The sequence below is a fragment of the Daldinia vernicosa genome, assembly GCF_022497035.1.
Source record: "Daldinia vernicosa strain CBS 139.73 unplaced genomic scaffold F5Y00scaffold_41, whole genome shotgun sequence".
Lineage (NCBI taxonomy): Eukaryota > Fungi > Ascomycota > Sordariomycetes > Xylariales > Hypoxylaceae > Daldinia > Daldinia vernicosa.
Genome location: NW_025953957.1, coordinates 280,275 through 298,931, shown reverse-complemented (window position 1 = coordinate 298,931; position 18,657 = coordinate 280,275). Strand labels below are relative to the sequence as shown.

General features: G+C 47.7%; 8 protein-coding genes across 8 annotated transcripts; 5 read left to right on the top strand and 3 right to left on the bottom strand.

Annotated features, from left to right (window-relative positions):
- Nucleotides 1–437: 437 nt before the first annotated feature.
- F5Y00DRAFT_243427 (thiolase) lies at nt 438–2,157 on the top strand. Its single transcript, XM_048008664.1, has 3 exons — nt 438–693; nt 772–952; nt 1,026–2,157. Exons 1-3 carry the CDS (start codon nt 629–631, stop codon nt 2,025–2,027), a joined length of 1,248 nt encoding a protein of 415 aa, XP_047862668.1. The 5' UTR covers nt 438–628; the 3' UTR covers nt 2,028–2,157.
- On the bottom strand, nt 2,065–3,671 carry F5Y00DRAFT_243426 (uncharacterized protein). The gene is made up of 2 exons (XM_048008663.1): nt 2,916–3,671; nt 2,065–2,842 (listed from the first exon to the last, which is right to left on the bottom strand). Exons 1-2 carry the CDS (start codon nt 3,491–3,493, stop codon nt 2,428–2,430), a joined length of 993 nt encoding a protein of 330 aa, XP_047862667.1. The 5' UTR covers nt 3,494–3,671; the 3' UTR covers nt 2,065–2,427.
- Nucleotides 3,672–4,417: 746 nt separating this feature from the next.
- F5Y00DRAFT_254501 (V-snare-domain-containing protein) lies at nt 4,418–5,535 on the top strand (the record flags this gene model as incomplete). Its single annotated transcript, XM_048010176.1, has 2 exons — nt 4,418–4,420; nt 4,789–5,535. The coding sequence occupies 2 exons, from the start codon at nt 4,418–4,420 to the stop codon at nt 5,533–5,535; spliced, it is 750 nt and encodes a 249-aa protein (XP_047862666.1).
- A 136-nt stretch (nt 5,536–5,671) lies between these two features.
- On the bottom strand, nt 5,672–7,011 carry F5Y00DRAFT_139993 (thiamine pyrophosphokinase). Its single transcript, XM_048004354.1, has 3 exons — nt 6,746–7,011; nt 6,583–6,689; nt 5,672–6,482 (listed from the first exon to the last, which is right to left on the bottom strand). The coding sequence occupies exons 1-3, from the start codon at nt 6,891–6,893 to the stop codon at nt 5,808–5,810; spliced, it is 930 nt and encodes a 309-aa protein (XP_047862665.1). The 5' UTR covers nt 6,894–7,011; the 3' UTR covers nt 5,672–5,807.
- A 585-nt stretch (nt 7,012–7,596) lies between these two features.
- F5Y00DRAFT_243417 (uncharacterized protein) lies at nt 7,597–9,059 on the top strand. The gene is made up of 3 exons (XM_048008662.1): nt 7,597–8,066; nt 8,140–8,545; nt 8,606–9,059. Exons 1-3 carry the CDS (start codon nt 7,862–7,864, stop codon nt 8,856–8,858), a joined length of 864 nt encoding a protein of 287 aa, XP_047862664.1. The 5' UTR covers nt 7,597–7,861; the 3' UTR covers nt 8,859–9,059.
- A 24-nt stretch (nt 9,060–9,083) lies between these two features.
- Nucleotides 9,084–11,346, top strand: F5Y00DRAFT_139896 (uncharacterized protein). Its single transcript, XM_048004353.1, has 2 exons — nt 9,084–9,353; nt 9,415–11,346. Exons 1-2 carry the CDS (start codon nt 9,309–9,311, stop codon nt 11,164–11,166), a joined length of 1,797 nt encoding a protein of 598 aa, XP_047862663.1. The 5' UTR covers nt 9,084–9,308; the 3' UTR covers nt 11,167–11,346.
- F5Y00DRAFT_139888 (sugar transporter) lies at nt 11,243–13,683 on the bottom strand. The gene is made up of 6 exons (XM_048004352.1): nt 12,796–13,683; nt 12,501–12,741; nt 12,171–12,443; nt 12,006–12,100; nt 11,538–11,930; nt 11,243–11,476 (listed from the first exon to the last, which is right to left on the bottom strand). The coding sequence occupies exons 1-6, from the start codon at nt 13,295–13,297 to the stop codon at nt 11,319–11,321; spliced, it is 1,662 nt and encodes a 553-aa protein (XP_047862662.1). The 5' UTR covers nt 13,298–13,683; the 3' UTR covers nt 11,243–11,318.
- A 386-nt stretch (nt 13,684–14,069) lies between these two features.
- On the top strand, nt 14,070–17,294 carry F5Y00DRAFT_264347 (glycoside hydrolase family 13 protein; the record flags this gene model as incomplete). The annotated part of the gene is made up of 4 exons (XM_048011642.1): nt 14,070–15,828; nt 16,639–16,688; nt 16,755–17,194; nt 17,261–17,294. The coding sequence occupies 4 exons, from the start codon at nt 14,070–14,072 to the stop codon at nt 17,292–17,294; spliced, it is 2,283 nt and encodes a 760-aa protein (XP_047862661.1).
- Between the last annotated feature and the right edge of the window lie 1,363 nt (nt 17,295–18,657).

Genomic DNA, 18,657 nt, shown 5'->3' with positions numbered 1-18,657 from the left:
TGACCCCGTATTTTCTTTATGTTGCTAGGTAACTTCTAAGGCATTTTAAGTAAGGCTTGGGACTGATATGTCTTCGGGTACTCCCGTTACGAATTTATTTCTCCTGGTTACCTGTTCTTTCCAAACTATTAGTTATCACAAATACATAGGCCAGAGATCAGACGTTTACGATTACCTCGAAATGATAAAACGACCTGAATGTGGTCTTTACCCCGGACTTCTAGAAGTAGGGGGTAAAGCCTCGTGTACTATACATGGCTAAAAGTAAGCGTTGCGGATAAGATTACCTAGCTTTCCCCGCGGCACCATAATGACGGCCCCAGGTATCAGGAACGGAATAAGGAGACCCCACCAACATATCTGCCGATGGCCGAAGTGACCGAATCAGGCCTCGGCAAAATGCAACAGACATGTCCCCTGTATTCCTTGTAACCCCCTGTAACTAACCTATCCATTATCTATTTATTAGTTCTTTATCAACTCCGGACAATGCCACTCGCCGTCGATTTAAGTTAGTGATATTCCTCTTCCCTTCTCGCCATCGTCCCCTCAGTCGCTTCAATTATCAGATATCAGATTGTATATACCAACTAGTATATACCTCCATCTGTCAAGACCATCTTTCAAGATGGCTACCGAACGGGTCAATTCCATTTTGAAGCACCTATCTCCTAGTTCACCCTTAGCTACCATGTAAGTGGACGACGAGTATTGGATTAGCCTGATGGGTAGATACAGAGTCATTCTAACTAACCTTGTTCGCCAATCTAGCACCTCAAAAAACCCCGACGATGTAGTTATCACGCTCGCGATCCGGACACCGCTTTGTAAGGGAAAGAAGGGCGGCTTCAAGGATACGTCCGTTGAGTACCTTATGTATGCCATCTTAAAGGCCGCCCGGGAACGTCTAGGTTTCTCACCGGACCTGGTGGAGGATATATGCATGGGTAATGTACGTACTGACATCTACTACTTGCGGCGCAGAGCCAAAACACAACCGCTCTAACTCGTTTCTTCCCGTGCAGGTATCGGATGGCAAAGCAGCCTACAAGGCCCGTGCCGCGGCCCTCGCTGCCGGATTCCCCAATACTACGAGCGCCTCGTCCGTAAATCGGTTTTGCTCCTCGGGTCTAAAGGCCACAGCCGATATTGCCCACCAGATCGCTGCAGGCTCGATCGAGATCGGTATCGCTGCTGGTACCGAATCCATGACTGCGGGAGGCGATAGTCTTGAACGACCTTTCGACGAAGAAGTGACTAAGCATAGCCAAGAAGCCGCCGACTGTATGATGGCCATGGGCTGGACAAGTGAAAACGTGGCCAAGGATTTTGGGCTGTCCCGCGAGGTTGTCGATGAGTATGCGGCCGAGAGCTTCAGGCGGGCCGAGCTAGCTCAAAAGGCTGGCTTTTTCGACGACGAGATCGTGCCTATTACTACCAAAGTAAAGGGGCCCGACGGCGAGCTGAAGACGGTTACGTTAACAAAAGACGAGGGTATTCGACCGGGGACGACGGCTGCCGGGTTGGGAAAAATTCGTAATGCGTTTCCTCAATGGGGTCCTATCACCACGGGAGGCAATGCCAGCCAGGTCACCGACGGCGCCGCAGCGGTAGTGCTCATGAAACGTTCCAAGGCCACCGAGCTCGGTTTGCCGATCATGGCCAAATACGTGGGGTCAACTGTTGCCGGTCTGGCTCCCAGGATCATGGGTATCGGCCCAACAGTAGCGATCCCAAAGCTACTTAAGCAGCACGGCATTACTTTAGATGATGTTGACGTTGTAGAGATTAACGAGGCGTTTGGAACCATGGCCGTCTACTGTAGGGAATATCTTAAATTGGACTGGGCCAAGATGAATCCCCGAGGAGGTGCCATCGCGCTTGGTCACCCCCTCGGCACGACAGGTGCCCGGCAGATCGTCACTGGCCTAAGCGAACTTAGACGAACTAAAAAGAAGATTTTGTTGACGAGCATGTGTATCGGAACAGGAATGGGCATGGCTGGCCTATTCGTTAACGAGCAATGATACCCGCACCGGGCGGACGCCTTTGTTTTTAGACGAGCTCACAGCAGGGTGGGAAGTGTTGGAATTAGATTTTATTCCTATCCACAATCGATCCATGTACATGTAATCAAAATTTACTATATGCACCATGTCACTTTGCCATGTCCTGTGCGGCTTAACAGCTAAACCTGTGCTGGAATCTTCTTACCAGCTTTATGTAATATAATAGCGAGGAGTATAACTTAGGTAATGAGAGGATATAAGCACGCTTGTCGCCCGTCAAGGTGTTACTTTACCGTAGGAATTATTGTTGTTAGGGGGTATCATACCTTACTATTCTACTACATAGAACGTCATTACTAGTATCAATACATGCCATTTAGCAGCATCCATAACTCCCATATCCGTGTCCCTAATCCTCTCATAGAAGCTTGGCAAATGCCCAGTTGATATCGACATCGTGAGGCTTCTTCAAATCACCCTTTAGCCAACAGGTGTGTTGGGTCCCCGTATCGCCCTCGATATAGCCCCAACCGCAACCGGTGCACCCAGCAGTCCCGGCACAGTTTTTCATACAATCTAATATGGTCTCCGTAGGAACTTGGCGTAGATTAGTTGATTCGTCGTCGCTATAATCTATACCACAAATCCGTAAGAATCGCTTATCGGAACCGGGAACTTGGTAGGTAGTCCCGTTAGCAGCCGGGCAGTCAATCTTTCCCTCGGTATTACCGGTGGGGTTGGAACTCGATGAAGTACTGGTCTTTGAGGGGCCAGAGGTAAACGTCGTCGGGGTGCCGGTGCTTGCTGATGCGGTTGAGGTAGAGGACAGGCTACTAAGTATTAACAATATGAGCATGAATATACTTAAGCTACTCCTATACAGAGGCGAACTAAGGCATTACGAACCTTGACGATGAAGAGGCACTGACACCGGCACCAGCAACAGCGGCCTCGTTAGAACTTTGCGACACCCCTCTACCGACCCCGACACCAACTCCAACTCCAATTGCAACAACTAATAGGAGTGATATTAATGCCGCCAGCCACCAGAATTGCTTTCTTTTCAACCCTATTATTCTCTTCTCTTCCGAAGGCGTCTGTCCACGGAGCGGGATGGGAAATCTGTCCCCTCCAGCGGAGGGCCCTTCGTCGGAGGGTCGCGGGCTGCTAGGGGGTGTCGCATCGCCCAACCACGTAGATGGCAGGCGTTGATGCCTTTCAGGGTTGGCAGAAGGCGCAAAATAGGCCCGCGACGCATTCTTCAGCTCGTTAAAATCGCGATTAGCGAAGAAATCAAAGCCGCGAACTTCCAATGGTGGTGATTTATCCGCTTCCCGCTTCCCTGCTCCTGTGGTTATATTCGCCGCCCCCGCCGCTCGCGATGCCTTTTCTGATTCTGCGGTGACCTTGTATCCTTCTGGGGCAGCCGAGGGTAGCTTCGGGCGACCCAGATCGGCAGTGGCTAGATGGTCGGACGGCGCCATTAGAATGGTCTATCGTCGAAATTAACCATTACCGGGAAGTAGACATTATATTACCATAAGCTTTATAAAGAGGGACTAGAGCTTAAAGCAATTGAAATGATCGGACGGCGGCAAAGATGCTCGCCTATTATGAAAGTACGCAATAGCGAACGGAATGGGGGAGGACGGAGGGATAAGGTGGGATTTTGAAGGATTGTTCTGTATTCGGTATTCCGTATTTAGACGTCGCTTTCATATTAAGGGGGGCTAGCCAATAATACGTAAAAATAATCAGCTATACCTCATTCATACAGCCAAGAATGTCTTGATATTATATTACATTGAAGTAGGTAGTTACGCATGTAAATGTAGTCGTTGACGCCTATTGGGTTTATATTTACCGGTTTTGGTTTCCAGCGGATTTATATTTATATCCAACTTCGCCTTTCTTATACCTACAGCATACGCCGTATAACTGTACTATCATGCTGTATTTTTTCTTCTTTACGACTTTTGAATGTATATTTGAGGGCGTAAAAGGTAACATGTTATTGTAAGTACCTCTAGGTTGTTCCGCTAGAGGACACCAAACAGACGAGTCTAGAACATCTTCAGCTATAGCTGCGTTTTGGCGTCAGTTTGCTAACCCCAGATACGGATTAGAAGAGCATGCTTAAGAAGGAGATTGGCAAACGTTTATGTCCGAGGCCAACAGGGTTAATATAATTGTGTAAGATGAATAGGTCAGTTGAATATTTAATAAATACCGAGTACCCCTAATAGCAAAGTTATCCGTATAACAATTAGGTAAATACTTAAAAATACCTTTTAACAGGAATGGATTGGTATAAGGTATTCTGAGAGATGTTCTTCCAGGTCAACTTTATCATAAAGAATATTCAAGAATAAAGCTGTAATGTACCTAGGTACCTTCTATGACGAACCATGGTGATTTAATATCGGTCTGTGCATATGTATGCATCTACTAATGTGGGTACATTACGCAGGTACTCTTCATGCAAGTTTAAGATAAAGTTGCAATTGGAGAAATGCTCGTCTCCAGCTACGTGTTATTTGATCTCATTATTTTTATCGCTATCTACATGTACAATACCTAACTTAGGTACCCGACCACTATCTTCATTACATTGATTCCTACCTGACTTCTGAAGAAGAATAAACGTACATAACGCATGCGCATAAGCTGTTGGTATCTTATATCAAAATGGTATTGCTCCTTTTAAACTACCTACCTACCTACCTACCTACCTAGGTACCTATTATTCTAGAGTATACCTCTTGTTAACGTCTTCCAGAATACGCAATTCAACTCTGCGCTCAAGCAGTCCACCTCTATAAAGCGAGACCTTGCTGGTCTACAATCATCATCCGATGGCGCACCTCCCACACCCGCGGCGCTTGGCTCCCTCTCCGCGTCGCTGACGGCTTTTTCGCGAACTCTCGACGAGTACAATGCGCTGGCAAAGCAGGAACTAAATCCGGCAAAGCAGGAGAAGGCCTACGAGCGGATTAGGAATTTTCGAGCGGAGCTCTCGTCGTTTCGGACGCAACTGGAGGAACTGAAGACGCAGCGAGAAGACACGCTGCATGCCCAGAACCGAACTGAGCTACTTGGTCGACGACCCTTTACCACTTCCACCCCCGAAAACCCGTACGCAAATGCGCCAACACCACCGCAGTCCTCATCTTCCCCTTCGGTCCCTACGAACCGTTACGGTAGCGGCAGCCAATTAAGCATGGGGAGCAACGACTATACGCGGGAGACGCACGCTTTGCGAGAACAGAACTTTTTTGCGAGTACGAATACGGCGCTTGATGAGTATATCGCGCGGGGTCAAGCCGTGCTCGGGGACCTGGGTACGCAGCGTGAGATGCTGAAGAACACGCAGAAGAGATTATACAGCGTTGCCAACACGCTCGGCGTTAGCGGGGACACGATACGCATGATCGAGAGAAGAGCGAAACAAGATAAATGGATCTTCGGCGCCGGTGTGATAACCTTCTTTGGGTTTTGTTGGCTGTGTTTGCATTTCCTCCGATAGGATGGACAAGTACACGTTGGGGAAGACTAAATTTAGAAAATGGAGAACGTTGCGGAGGCTTGAATCGTGAGTTTACGCATTAGTTTTGACGTTTCGCATGGAGTTTTGGCGTTATTCTAAACTACCTATATAGGTAGGTTCTATGCCTTCGGTGGCTAGGCAAACCTGTCTTCTACTTGTCTCTGTCTCTTGTTCTAACGAAAGAGGCAGAACTTCTAATAAAAAGAGGTACATCCCGAGACTGGAAGAGATGCCGTGAATATGGCGATAATCTATCCTGCCTTACTGCTATCCGAGACTTCGTTCAATCGTGAACGGCCTACGAGTACGCAATGCGGGCCTGTTGATAAATTTCCACTCTCTGCCGATTTTAATGCGACGGTGAAAAGTACATCCTTCGTAGTCTCGACTTCGACAACTTTTGTCTCGGGTAAAAGATGATTGCTTGTACTCATCTGGCCACCAAACTCGGTTGGCCAGTTCTCGACATCCCACTCGAGGCCCTTGGTCGTGATTACGCTCGGCTCTTTAACCGGGATGATGCCGACGTACTTGGCGAACGGCTCGCCATTCATGCGAACGAAATCGCCAACGATGGCATCAGGCTCACGGACGTGTATACGATGCTTTCCAGCTTTGAGAAGAAAAGATAAGCTCTCGCCGGAAAGGAAAAACATCTTCCCATCCGCGTAGGTCGGCGAGGTTTGGAATAAGTATAGATGGTGTAGTTGGCTCAACCCTTGATCAACGCGTCCTCCTAGTCCGCCCATACATACGATATCTCTCTGTGGAAACGCCATGCGAACGAACTTGACGGCTTTGGCGAAGTCGGTAGAATACTGATCGGGGTCCCGAATGATAGTACATTCCGCGGGCTTAGTAGTAAAAAAACGTCTTGACTCGTCGGATAAAGAATCTAGGTCGCCAATTATGGTATTCAGATTTACCTATACGATTGTTAGCGAGATAGACAATGTAGCGTCCTACGTAAAAGAGAATCACGGCTGAGAGCCTTAGATTATCTATCTCTCATATCCTTGCACTTACATAGTTACCACTGGCAGAAGATGGGGAATCTTTCTCTGTTAATAAGGATCTTCGGTTGAGATCGTATATCTGGTTGGCACCCCCATCGGCAGCGACGCGTGTTTGAGCTACGATACAAGTCGGTATGATTACACGTAAATATGATCTTAAAAGGGCGGTATACCTATTCTCCAGAGGTCTCTAAACAAGCCCTCGTCGATGATGGGCTGATTTAGAATGATCAGAGCGAAGTCATATCCCGGGTAAGATAGGAACTGTCTGATAGGATACCACTCGGTGCATATATCAGGGCTTTCCTGTGTTGAGCCCATGCTGGTAGATTACAAGAGGTCACTGAAAGACTATCTTGCTGGTAAGAACCTGGCCGAATGCTTACACAGGTGACAACCTAGTCTTAAAGATGAGGTCGAACATGAAGCTCGAGTATCCAATTCAATTTTTTGGGTACTTTGACTCTCACTCACATGTGAGAGGTACCTAGGTACTTAGATACTTTCATGTAGGTATTACATGTACCAAATAACGTCACTTCCATGAGGCTAAAAATTATGTACATGTACCTAGGTATTGTACATAATCTACGGATGTCCCTTTCAAAAGTTCGTTCCATAGGGAGACCCCTGTCACTCCCGACAAGCTTTGGCCATGCTTAATGGCGGCTGTTCACCCATTCGGCAAAGGTATCTTATTTTACTCTAACCTTTTAAACCAATATTTCTTCTTTTAATTAAATCGTAAAATTTTTAAAAAAAGACTTTTAAAATATAAAAGACTTAATTTTAAATATATTATTTTCTAAGCCAGAGAAATGTTGTCTTTAATTGTAAGAAATAGTACTAAATTAGTGATAATGATGTATACATCTTGACATGTGCAGACAGGTGGTGGCCGAGCACTGGACAGCTGCTGGCAATCTTGACAGGGGTTCCCTATGGAAAAAACTTTTGAAAGGGACATCCGTAGATTTACCTCAAAAGGCACCTGCAGTTAAGTGCCCGTTAGGTGTAACCCCACCCCGAATTTTGGCGCGCATATGTAAGTCGGTCATTGTACCAGTAGACCGATCCTTATCTGGATTCAGTTCAAAAAATTTGGCAGCGGGTACTAATTCTTAATATCTCGGATGCTTGACGCTTGATGCTTACAAACCAGTCTACAAACCAGTCTTCTCTCTGCGCATATTTCTTCTCACTCATCAAACCCACTCAGGAGCTCATACACTCTTTAATATTACTCTCACTCTTTTAGCCGTTCCCTTTACGCATAGCTCGCCGGTAACATGTATAGATCCGCCTTGCGATCCACTCCTCGAGTCGCAAATAAACTGCGACCAACTATCATCTCGCCCAATGCACGACGCTTTGCTTCAACTTCCCCCACAGATAAGAAACGAAGTTGGAAGAGCTCGGCTGTAAGATGGGGTTTAGCTGCTGGTATTGTGTATTGGTATAGCACCAGCGCAGTCTTTGCTGAAGAACCACTGCGTATGCGAGTCCAATTTCCCTGGCGCAATTCAACGTTTCTCTGTCTTTATTAACATCTCATGCGGGCGATTAGCTAAAACATTATCGCCGCCGCCCCAGTTCTCAGATGAGGACCTCCCCACAGTAGAGGCCGTAGTCGCACAGAAGCGTCGAGAAGCCGAAGCACGACTGCAGAAAGCCGCATCATCTCCCGAGCCACCAACAGCTACCCTACCATCCGAAACATCTCCTTCCGCACCTGCTAAAGATGTCGAGACGCAAGATCAAACTACATACCCGGAAGGAAGCCCCGAAGCTTTAGAAGAAGAGGCCGGTCAACAGGGAGCGTTCAACCCGGAGACGGGCGAGATTAATTGGGACTGCCCTTGTTTAGGAGGAATGGCTCATGGGCCTTGCGGCGAAGAGTTCAAGGCGGCGTTTAGCTGTTTCGTCTACTCCAAGGAAGAGCCGAAAGGGATGGACTGCATTGATAAATTCCAGTACGGCCTATTTTGGTATATATAAGTTGGTGGACTGTATCAAGCTGACAGATGGAACAGACACATGCAAGACTGCTTCCGCCTTCATCCCGAGGTATACGGAGAGGAACTAGATGAAGACGAGGCTCCCGCAGAGGGCACTCCTGAGATTGCAACGGAGAAATCCGCCGCTAAGACATCACCTGGTGAAAATGGTGCGGTAGCGAAAGTAGAAGAAACGACGCCGGCCCAAAGGTCAGCTAAGGCAGATACGGAGGCTGCAGAGGTGGTAAAGGAGACTCAGAAGCAGAATGTCCCCCCGGCGCAACCGTAATAGATGTCGAGTGCTTTGGGCATTTGACGTACTCGAGTATGGCGAGTATGGCGAGTATGGTCTCGTAAAATAGATACCTGGAGCCGTGCATTTTGTACAACATAATACTGTGCATATTATAGGGCACATGAGATACGGCGAAATGAACCAAGCAACTCTTTCAACACAAGTTTTTTTCTTTTCCTTTTTTTTTTTTTTTTTCTTATTTGTTTCGTTTGGAGATATCTAACTCTTAGCCTTATTCTGGGGTTGTGGATTCATTTATCGAGAATTGCACATGTAAGTGGTCCAAGTATTTTGGAGGCCGGGGCTTGCGACAGGGAACCCTTGATGTTGTTGTGTTCTCGGTCTTTTTATTTTCGATTCGAAGATCAAAGAGGTATGGACGGACTGCGATGGCCGCGCTGACACCTGGGGTAATCCCCACACAGTCTATAAGACGTTCAGTTAATGGTTAATGGATTACTACTAATATATGTTATATGTATAAATCGGGTTGGTATAAGTTCCCCTACTCACCTCCAACTCCAACTCCAGCTCCTGACTCCAACTTCAGATCCCATCTCTCGTCTCCCATCCCCCAATTTCAAGACAAACGCGGCCCGATTGTAAACCCCTATTCTTACGAAATACGAAATACCTAGGAGTCCCTGTTCAAGCCTGCTGGATTAACCCAAATACAGGTTACTACTTCTTACAGCCACCCTTCGCGTGGGACATGACAGCACGACGCGAAGGAGATAAAATCCGTCAAGCTAGCTCTTCGGCGAACGATGCGCGTCAAATTCGTATTGGTATCGCTGCAGAGGATCATATAGCTGCCATAGCTCCGCCACGAGCCAAGCGGGCACAGGTCGCTCGAGCCTGCCAGAGATGCAGAAGACTGCAGAAAGCCTGCAGCGACTCTCGCCCGTGTCGGCGGTGTACCAAGGCTGGGCTTGCTGATGAATGCAGCGGATTTCCCGCCCAATCCCGAATTCTAACCCGGGCCCGGCCTACTAAAACGCCAAGGCTCGCTGAGATACCGGTAGAAGGAGGCGTAAAGTCGTTGGATGTTGCTACGTCTTCGTCATTCGTCAACTTTGATCTACCTACGAGCCAGCAAGCGTTTACTAGTTTTGCAAGGCAGTCGTTTGAGAGAAAGGTAGACCTGCTGCCGCCTCGAGTAGTTGAGTACTGTTCCAGGCGCTTCTTCGAACGCCTCGCCCCGACGATCCCTATCGTGACGCCCGAGTACGTCACCAATCTTAGAACGCGACTCGCCTCGGATAGTGAGGCTTACTGCGTTCTACTTGGATTGTGCGCTATGGTGACGTTGCAGGTCGAGGATCCCGGGGGTAAATCTTTTGGGCAGTCTATTACGGCTGAGAACAATGCCGCATACGGCTGGACGCTGCTCGAGGAGGCTCTAGCAGCCCACCGTCATCTTACACGGAGATCGAACCCATCTCTAGACTCGGTTCTTCTCGTGTTCTTTATATACGCGTGCCACGCAAGTTTATTCCACCATTCTCAGGCTTTCTTCTTCCTTCGCGAAGCCGCTACGCTCTTCATCCTAATCAAGCCAGAGACCCTGGATGATCTTTCGAAGCTGCTAGCCGAGAGGCTTTTCTGGGTCCTGCTTATTTCCGAGAGGTCTCATGCGATCCGTTATCGGCGTCCTTCTACGCTTCAAGTAACAACTAATGGCTTTGGGTTATCATTCTCTAGGGACCGTGAGCCCTCGCTAGCCGGTTTCCGGTGTCTGGCTGCTCTCTTTCGTTCCCTGGACGCCAATTTCATAACTCTGCTCAACCAAGAGTCAGCTCCGGGTGTAGTTCCTGTCAATTCGTTTGACGAAGCCGAGTCCGCCATCAACGCGGCGTTGAACCATGCGTGTCCATCTGACCTTCTCCCAACGCAAAAGGCTAATCTCAGGGTTACGCAACTCTGGCTCCGCATTGTGCTCTGGCAGTTGCGGCTACGGCTGGGTCATCTCTCGGAGCAGAATATGCGGAATAGTCGCACTTATCACTATCCACTAGACATAGCAAAGGATCTAGCACTTTCGACCCGTGATTTACCTGTGCACAGCATCCAGGTGCACGGAGTAGGTATAACGGAGAAGCTATTCGATATATCCTGCGCTGTGGTGAACGTCCTCGCGCGTGTACCCATACAGATGACTAGGACAGCGGCAGAAGACGACTTGAAGTATCTAAGACGGCTAATCCTGCAACTTCCTGGTGGCGCAACAGTCTACGACGCTTTGCTTTTAAAACATATTCAACAGACGTTGCCCACAATGGCAGCCGTGATAGAAATATAGCTACCCCGACTGAGCTTGTATCGCACGAGTCGCCAGATGAGATGGAGCAGGAAATCCGAATCTTGGAGGGCTGCAGTCTTAGTCGCTACGCACTTTCTCTTAACGTATTAACTACGGTATACTGGGTGTTTATCCCAACTCAGCATCCGCAGTTATGCTTGGTCTATCTCCTTCCCTAGCTTCCCGTCTGTTGATACCCTCTTGATAGCATCGTCAATCTGCTGCGAGAACGGGTCTATCTTAGTCTTGGAAAAGTTGCGTGCAGAAACTTTCTGCTCAAAGAGTAGATCCAATTCGGCGTATGTTCGTCCTAAAATGCAGCAGCGTGTCAGCCTTAATCCAGTCTGGTATAAATAAATATCATATCATACCTTTGGGTTCGGGCAATCGAAAAAACACCCAAACGGCGGATATCAAACAAGTCCCTGCCCAAAAAAAAGCGGTTCTTGCGCCCCAATTCCAGGCTGTGGATGAGAGTTGATAGTTGGTCATGACATTCACGAAGATATTGCTTGCGTTGTAAGCAACTCGGGCGAGGACGATCGTTTTAGCCTTCAGCCGTGTCGAGGATAACTCCGAGATCAAAGAATATGTGACGGGCCCGACCGTAAAGTCGTAAACGAAGGTGAATACGATCAACATCCCACCAATCGCCCACACGGAGCTATTCGTCCCAGGGAACGAGAGAGAACCGACGATGACCAGAATAAGAAGCTGACAGCAGAGTCCGCTAAAGTGGATGGTACGCCGACCCATTCGAGACACTTAGGCAACAAGAGTCAGCAATGTCAAAATTTACTACGCCGGACAGCAAGGAAGTAACTGTAGATACTACATACTGAGGAACCAGGAGCCGGCTGTGCCAACCATACCCAGTGCGTATTGCCCCATAGAAAGAGAGAACGAGTTGGAAGGGTCCAGTCCTGCCTGGGTTCTGCAACATGTCAACTTCAATTCCGAACTATCTCGACCGAAATAGGTTGTGATGAGGATTGGAACCTTACAGGAAGTAGGGGAAATAACCCATAAGGTTCTGACCACCGAGTGTCTGTACGAGCCAGATGCCGACGACAATTTCGGTCCGTCGCAGGTCAATTCCTCTAAAGCAATCTCGATAGGTGAGGCCTTGCTTCATCTGCTTCTCAAGCTCGTTAGTGTGTTCAATCATAGCGATGGTCTCGTCTACGTTGAAGCTCGGGTCGTTTAGCGATGTTAATCTTAGCAAAGACGCCTTAGCCGCCTCCCGATTACCGTTTCGAATATACCACCACGGAGATCTGGTTGCTAGGTTAAACATACGTAACATCATAGTGGGTTTTCGCTTGATAACTCACTCGGGGGCGAATACCAAGCCGGCAAGAATAGGCACAGGCCAGACCCATTGGACTCCAAATGGAATTCTGTATGCCCATTCGTCAAGGCGACCAACGGACCCTTTGTTCACGGCGGCCGCGAAGAATTGGCCAATGACCCAGCACATGTTAATAAATGTTGTCAGATATGGCCTAAGGACGACGGGGGCAACTTCGGACGCGTATGCTGGAGCAACGGACTGAAAGGCACCCCAGGGAATACCTAGTTATTGTCAGCGTTGGAAGAGCGTAAAAGCCGGGTCGATTAACTCCTCACCGCATAGTACTTCACCTATAACAAGCACCTGTACATTAGGGGCGAAGAACAGTACGAATATGAACATGATCATCAATACTAGAAACCCGATTGTCGTGATTTTATACCCATAGCGGTCCGATATCCAACCAGCAAGGATGAGGCCGAGGATCTCGCCGGCGCGTGCGCCGTTGGATAATCCTGACTGCCATGCAGCCGACAAGACCCATTTGTCCTTGTCCGCGCTGTAAGTACCAAATTTCTCGTTAAATGCCGGCGAGGCATAGAGGCTACTTAGTAGCGCCAAGTCGTAGCCTTCCATGATGAGCGTGGACGAAAGCAAAACAGACCAAGCGATGGCCTTCGGGTAGAGCTTGACGGCCTCGAGAAGTGTCATTTTCTGCTCAACATCCGCGGCGTGCTTAGCCTCCGAGACATGTGTTTTGTCATCCAGCAAGTCCTTGCCCTCGGCTTGCTTGTTGTCCGTCCCTGTTGTATACACATCTTCTTTTTCGGTTGCCATCTTTTCTATTGATAAGTAAAGAAATAATTTCTTTACTGCTTTGACCAAGATAACTTCCTTTCTTAATTGACCGATCTGGGGGTAAGGGGTTTGAGACTTGCTCGGTTGAGTTCTGTAAGCAAGGACGCCATCGTGTCTATTTATTCCCTCTGCTAAAGGGGAGCCAGCCTTATAGCTCTCTACTGGATGAATCGGGGTCTATCTAATTTCGCAATGGTCTAGCTCCGTGTGGAGAATGGAACCGCGGTCAGCTCGTGCGGGGTGAAGCCGGGGAACTCGGGACAGTCTCGAGATATCATTCCATCGCTATATCATTAGTCTTTTAAGACCGGAGTGTAGTATTAAACCGCAGGGGAGAGGTAAAGTGGATTGAAGTTCAAGCGGAGTCCTTGCGTCCTGATTGGGTTAATCACCGCAGGAGAAGAAGATGAGAAGTCGGAGTTGGGCGGAGTTTCGCAACAGCTGACATTAGATCGTCTTGGCGAATGGTATCCCACCGCTGAGAAGATATATCCCTAATTAGGACAACCGCGGTGCATTGCGGCTAACTTGGATGTAAACACCACTTGGTCAAACTTGACCCGACGGCGCGGACTCGATCTAAGTATATTCAATTACATACAGTGCCGCCCTATGCCGTAGTCAGCCGCAGATGTACGGGTACTATCTTCTCTAATGGACAGTCGAGTTTACTTAATTTCTCCTCCCCTCTCGAGATCTCGCGTGTTTCTTTTCTCTCTGCGTGGATCAGTTGCACACATACAGAAGCAACATGGACGGTGTATATCATAAGAATGGATGGTTTGGCAAAGAGCCGTGGTGGAAAGATGCTACTTTCTATCAAGTGTATCCGGCAAGCTTTAAGGACTCCAACGGTGACGGTTGGGGAGATATCCCGGGACTTATCTCCAAAATCGAACATCTCGATGAGCTAGGCGTCGACGTGGTATGGCTCTCGCCCGTTTTTGAGAGCCCCCAGGCCGACATGGGTTACGACGTGTCAGACTACCAGAAAATTTATGCACCTTATGGCACCATTGAGGACGTGGATGAACTAATAGAAGCATGCCACGCTCGAAACATGAAGTTGATTCTCGACTTGGTAGTGAATCATACTTCCATCGAGCACGAATGGTTCAAGGAGTCCCGCTCGTCGAAGACGAACCCGAAGCGCGATTGGTATATCTGGAAACCAGCGCGATACGATCTCAAGGGGCAGCGGATTCCGCCGACAAACTGGCGAGGTTACTTCGCTGGTCCTACTTGGACTTGGGACGAGCACACTGAGGAGTATTATCTCCATCTATACGCACCTGATCAGCCGGACTTAAACTGGGAATCGGAAGCGTGCCGCGAAGCTATCTACCAGGACACCATGCGATTCTGGCTTGAACGAGGCGTTGACGGGTTCAGGATCGACACGGTCAATAAATATAGCAAGCGTACCGAGTACGTGGATGCGCCAATTACAGATCCAAACTCACCATATCAGCCAGCGCCGGAGATGTGGTGTAATGGGCCAAGAATCCACGAGTTCATCCACGAGATGCGGACCAAAGCGCTCGCACCCTATGGGGCCGTCTCTGTCGGAGAGCTTTCTAACACGCCGGACCCAAGTCAAGTTTTGCCATACGTGTCGGCAGCGGCACAGGAACTCGACATGGTCTTCGAGTTCTCTATGATTCGATTAGGTACTGGGGGTATGTTTGGGCCAAAGTACATATATGTGCCCTTTACCCTAAAACAGCTGAAGACAATCGTAGCAAAGTGGCAGACGTTCATCGAAGGCACAGACAGCTGGACGACCGTCTTCTGCGAGAACCATGATAACGGACGAGCCGTGAGCCGATTCGGCGATTGTTCAACGCCGGGGTTATGGGAGGCGAGTGCGAAAACCATAGCTCTCTGGCAATCCACATTGACAGGCACGCTGTTCCTATATCAGGGCCAGGAGATTGGTATGACAAACATGCCGACCACTTGGGGGATAGACGAGTACAAAGACGTCGAGAGTCTCAACTTCTATGCCGAGGCATTAGCATCTGGGGACCAGAAGATAATAGCAGATACCATGCGGGGTCTGCGTATTCTTGCTCGCGATCATTCGCGTATCCCTTTTCAATGGGACGACTCTCCGAATGCAGGGTTTTCAGACAAAGGTGTCAAGACGTGGATGCGTGTTCACGACGCCTATCCAGAGGTCAACGTCAAGAAGCAAATATCGGACCCCAATTCCATTTTGAGTTTCTACAAGATGGTCTTGAAGCTGCGTAAAAAGTATAAGGATATATTCGTCCTGGGAGCGTTCCGGTTATTGAATGATGATGACGAAGCAATATTCGCATACGTGAAGGAAAGCCCCTTTCGAATCTCAGATTCAGGAGCGTCTACTAACGGTTATTCTACCCGTGGCCGCGAGAGTAAGAGAATGGCGGTGGTGGTTATGAACTTCTCCAAGGATGAACGGGATTGCCTAGACATTAGGAACATACTGGGTTTCAGTGATGAGGATACAGCCAGATTACTAGTGAGTACGCGATACCAAGACAATAGGGGCTCGATTCTTAAGAAGGATACTATACCAGCGACTTTAAAACCCTGGGAAGGGCGCGTCTATGTCAATTTCAACTTGGACGACGTCGTATAAGCATATAGACGAAGGGAATAGTTAAGAGATCAACAAGCAAGGTACCCAGGTAAAGTTACATAGAGATATTAGATTCTTCAATTTGGTAGATGGTTATTTTTACTTACCTAAAATCAAGAAATAGTATGATGGATGTTTCGTCCAAGACCCTCGATTAAGGGATGATGGTGTGTGTTATGTGGTTATGTGGTAGTGATATGCAATTAAAATTCATCCAAGTCCCCGCCTGCTTTCGTGCATATATGCAGGCGAATGGAGCCGAGAATACGTCATTCGATTATGTACATGGACCGGGGGTAGGCAGGGCAAGCACAATCGTCACGATCATTTGCTCATATTATCACGGAATGCATTAGGTTAGGTACATTAGGTACATACAATATCTTCCACCTTCCAAGATTCTCTCATTGTCGCATTGTTTCTTCTTCACCTTTTCACAACATCATACCATCCATCGTCGTCAACCATTTACTCGATTCGACCTCAATATATTACTATCAATACTCTTCTACCTTATTATTTCTTACTCCGCAACCCAAGTTATTGGGTCATTGTTGACTCGAATTTTACTACTAACAGTCTCGACAACGTAGATCAAAAGTAAGGCCCTGTGCTTCAACATCGCTTGCCTAAAAGACGGAGCAGGGTGTATAATGATGAATATATATAAGCTAACACAAGCTTTCCATTATAGTGTCGTATGCTGCCGCGGCTGCATCTGGTCCCAGGCAAACGCCCGAGGAGGTAAGACAACAATCCCTCCAGCAGATTCATATATGATCTAGGTACCTAACATAATTACTCTTCAAGGCTGCAGCTCCTCAACCTCCCGAGATTATATCTTCTGAGTCCGCAAGCACCGCGTCCCTTGTCGACGTCGATACGCCCTCGGTGCGCACCGTACCCTCCGACTTCGGGGAACAGGAAATTCAGACTGAGACCCAAGCCACTCGTCAAGAACTAGAGGATGCTGCCGAGCGCGCGCGTGCTGAGGCTCATCTCGCTAAGAAGAAGGGCAGCGGGAAAGCACGAAGAGCCGACAGCATTCTCACCCAGTGGTTTGCCAATTTAAGCGATGGTGCTAGTACGGCCCTCGTCGTCTCCAATTTGGCTGCTGTTGTAGGGCTTAGCGCGTACTTGGGCTTCAAGGCTTGGGGTTTGTATGAGCACGGACGCCTAGGTTGGAAGAGCGTTGGCATTGGTGCAGGTATCGTGACCGGTGTTGGTCTGATAGAAGGAATCCTTGGAGGGTAAGTGATTTTTTTCCCCAACTATTCAAATGTTTGTAATATAGTTCACAGACTTACCATTCATAGATATCTCTACAGGGGTAAGAAGAAGCAGTCGTAGGCGAGCTCATGCTGCGGTATAATATGCCATAGTTGACGATCTTCATGCGTTACGAGGTTGCGGAATTTGAATCCTGGCAGCCCAATAGCACTCTACTCGTGATCTTACACAAGGTTCCGTTGTACCTAGTATACTTCTCATTACATAAATTCGAGATACCGCATGATTTGTTACAACCCTTTGCTATTGCCAGAGTATTAGGTTCCCTTTCACCTAGCTTAGGGCGGATATGTTTTTCGTCAAAATTATCTACATTGAGATAACCGCTGTCTTGTTGTTTTTGCATCCAGCAATATCCATTATTCAGCTCAATTAGAGTACCGTACTTACTATACCTATACCTATAGGGGGGATATATAAACCGTAAGATAGGCCCCCTCGAAGCTCAGTACCATAGTCTCACTTACCAAGACAGGACGCTACAACAAGTTATGATTCTAACTGAATATACTAGATAGTTGTTTATTCTTTTCCCCTCAGGCTCTCCGGTAGTCGAAGGTCACCGCCCTTCTTCATTAGCTCCGTTCTCCATCTGTCATCCACGAGGCGATGACCGACAACCGTCTTCTTCTATAATTCGCCTCCCTTCAGTCCACAATAAAATCTAGCAGTGTAGCCTCCACTGTGCATATATTGCCATTAAGCCTTTGCCAGAAATCAGTAGCCCAGGCGGAGCGCCGGAATTCCAGATTCTAAAGCCAACAGCTTCGTACTTAAAGACAGATATATGAAGCTAAGGTTAACAACACCGCCTCCTACACCTAAGAATGAAATTGCTACCGTGAGATAGTGTCTCTGATGCTGGGGACGTAAAATCGGGTAGCATATGTAGGTAGGAATCCCGCTGCAAATCCATCGGCGCCGTCCTCAACCTATTGGCTGAGCTTCTCAATCAAAGTCTCCGACTGTGGCTTCTATGGTGGCCTTAATGTGTGAGATTGAGATACATCGCCATCAGGGTCATCAATTGCCCTGGGGCCGTTAGCGAACAATAAAGTCCTTGCTGTCGGCAATCCCACAAAATAGAATCAAATAAAAAATGAAAAAAAAAATTGTTTATTCGATGATTTTCGTCATTTTGCTTGACTCAGCCATCCAGTATAGGGTTGATATCAGCCCCTAAATCCCCCTTATTTATACCAATTACCTTAATATAGCCTCCAAATCTGAATACCTTTTTAATGATTTATTAACGTATAACAAGTTATAATTTGGATTTAATTACTACCGCCGAGACATAAGTTTCCGTGAGCTATCTAAAAAAAACTATGGCTTTGCTATTATCATCCTTCATATAACGCTCTCAATGCTAAGAGGTACATATCATCATGTCATCAATAACATCGTACCTAACAATTATGAC

What these genes read in the sequence shown, in the direction of transcription:
- F5Y00DRAFT_243427 (XM_048008664.1), top strand. Translation starts at nt 629, where the DNA reads ATGGCTACCGAACGGGTCAATTCCATTTTGAAGCACCTATCTCCTAGT. An exon ending in AGTTCACCCTTAGCTACCAT is followed by an intron (nt 694 to 771) that starts GTAAGTGGACGA and finishes TCGCCAATCTAG; the next exon opens with CACCTCAAAAAACCCCGACG. An exon ending in AGGATATATGCATGGGTAAT is followed by an intron (nt 953 to 1,025) that starts GTACGTACTGAC and finishes CTTCCCGTGCAG; the next exon opens with GTATCGGATGGCAAAGCAGC.
- F5Y00DRAFT_243426 (XM_048008663.1), bottom strand. Translation starts at nt 3,493, where the DNA reads ATGGCGCCGTCCGACCATCTAGCCACTGCCGATCTGGGTCGCCCGAAG. An exon ending in AGTGCCTCTTCATCGTCAAG is followed by an intron (nt 2,843 to 2,915) that starts GTTCGTAATGCC and finishes GTTAATACTTAG; the next exon opens with TAGCCTGTCCTCTACCTCAA.
- F5Y00DRAFT_139993 (XM_048004354.1), bottom strand. Translation starts at nt 6,893, where the DNA reads ATGGGCTCAACACAGGAAAGCCCTGATATATGCACCGAGTGGTATCCT. An exon ending in TAGAGACCTCTGGAGAATAG is followed by an intron (nt 6,690 to 6,745) that starts GTATACCGCCCT and finishes CTTGTATCGTAG; the next exon opens with CTCAAACACGCGTCGCTGCC. An exon ending in CTTCTGCCAGTGGTAACTAT is followed by an intron (nt 6,483 to 6,582) that starts GTAAGTGCAAGG and finishes ACAATCGTATAG; the next exon opens with GTAAATCTGAATACCATAAT.
- F5Y00DRAFT_243417 (XM_048008662.1), top strand. Translation starts at nt 7,862, where the DNA reads ATGTATAGATCCGCCTTGCGATCCACTCCTCGAGTCGCAAATAAACTG. An exon ending in CTTTGCTGAAGAACCACTGC is followed by an intron (nt 8,067 to 8,139) that starts GTATGCGAGTCC and finishes GCGGGCGATTAG; the next exon opens with CTAAAACATTATCGCCGCCG. An exon ending in GACTGCATTGATAAATTCCA is followed by an intron (nt 8,546 to 8,605) that starts GTACGGCCTATT and finishes CAGATGGAACAG; the next exon opens with ACACATGCAAGACTGCTTCC.
- F5Y00DRAFT_139896 (XM_048004353.1), top strand. Translation starts at nt 9,309, where the DNA reads ATGGTTAATGGATTACTACTAATATATGTTATATGTATAAATCGG. An exon ending in ATGTTATATGTATAAATCGG is followed by an intron (nt 9,354 to 9,414) that starts GTTGGTATAAGT and finishes CTCCAACTTCAG; the next exon opens with ATCCCATCTCTCGTCTCCCA.
- F5Y00DRAFT_139888 (XM_048004352.1), bottom strand. Translation starts at nt 13,297, where the DNA reads ATGGCAACCGAAAAAGAAGATGTGTATACAACAGGGACGGACAACAAG. An exon ending in GGCTTGGTATTCGCCCCCGA is followed by an intron (nt 12,444 to 12,500) that starts GTGAGTTATCAA and finishes CCTAGCAACCAG; the next exon opens with ATCTCCGTGGTGGTATATTC. An exon ending in TCGATTGCCCGAACCCAAAG is followed by an intron (nt 11,477 to 11,537) that starts GTATGATATGAT and finishes GCTGCATTTTAG; the next exon opens with GACGAACATACGCCGAATTG.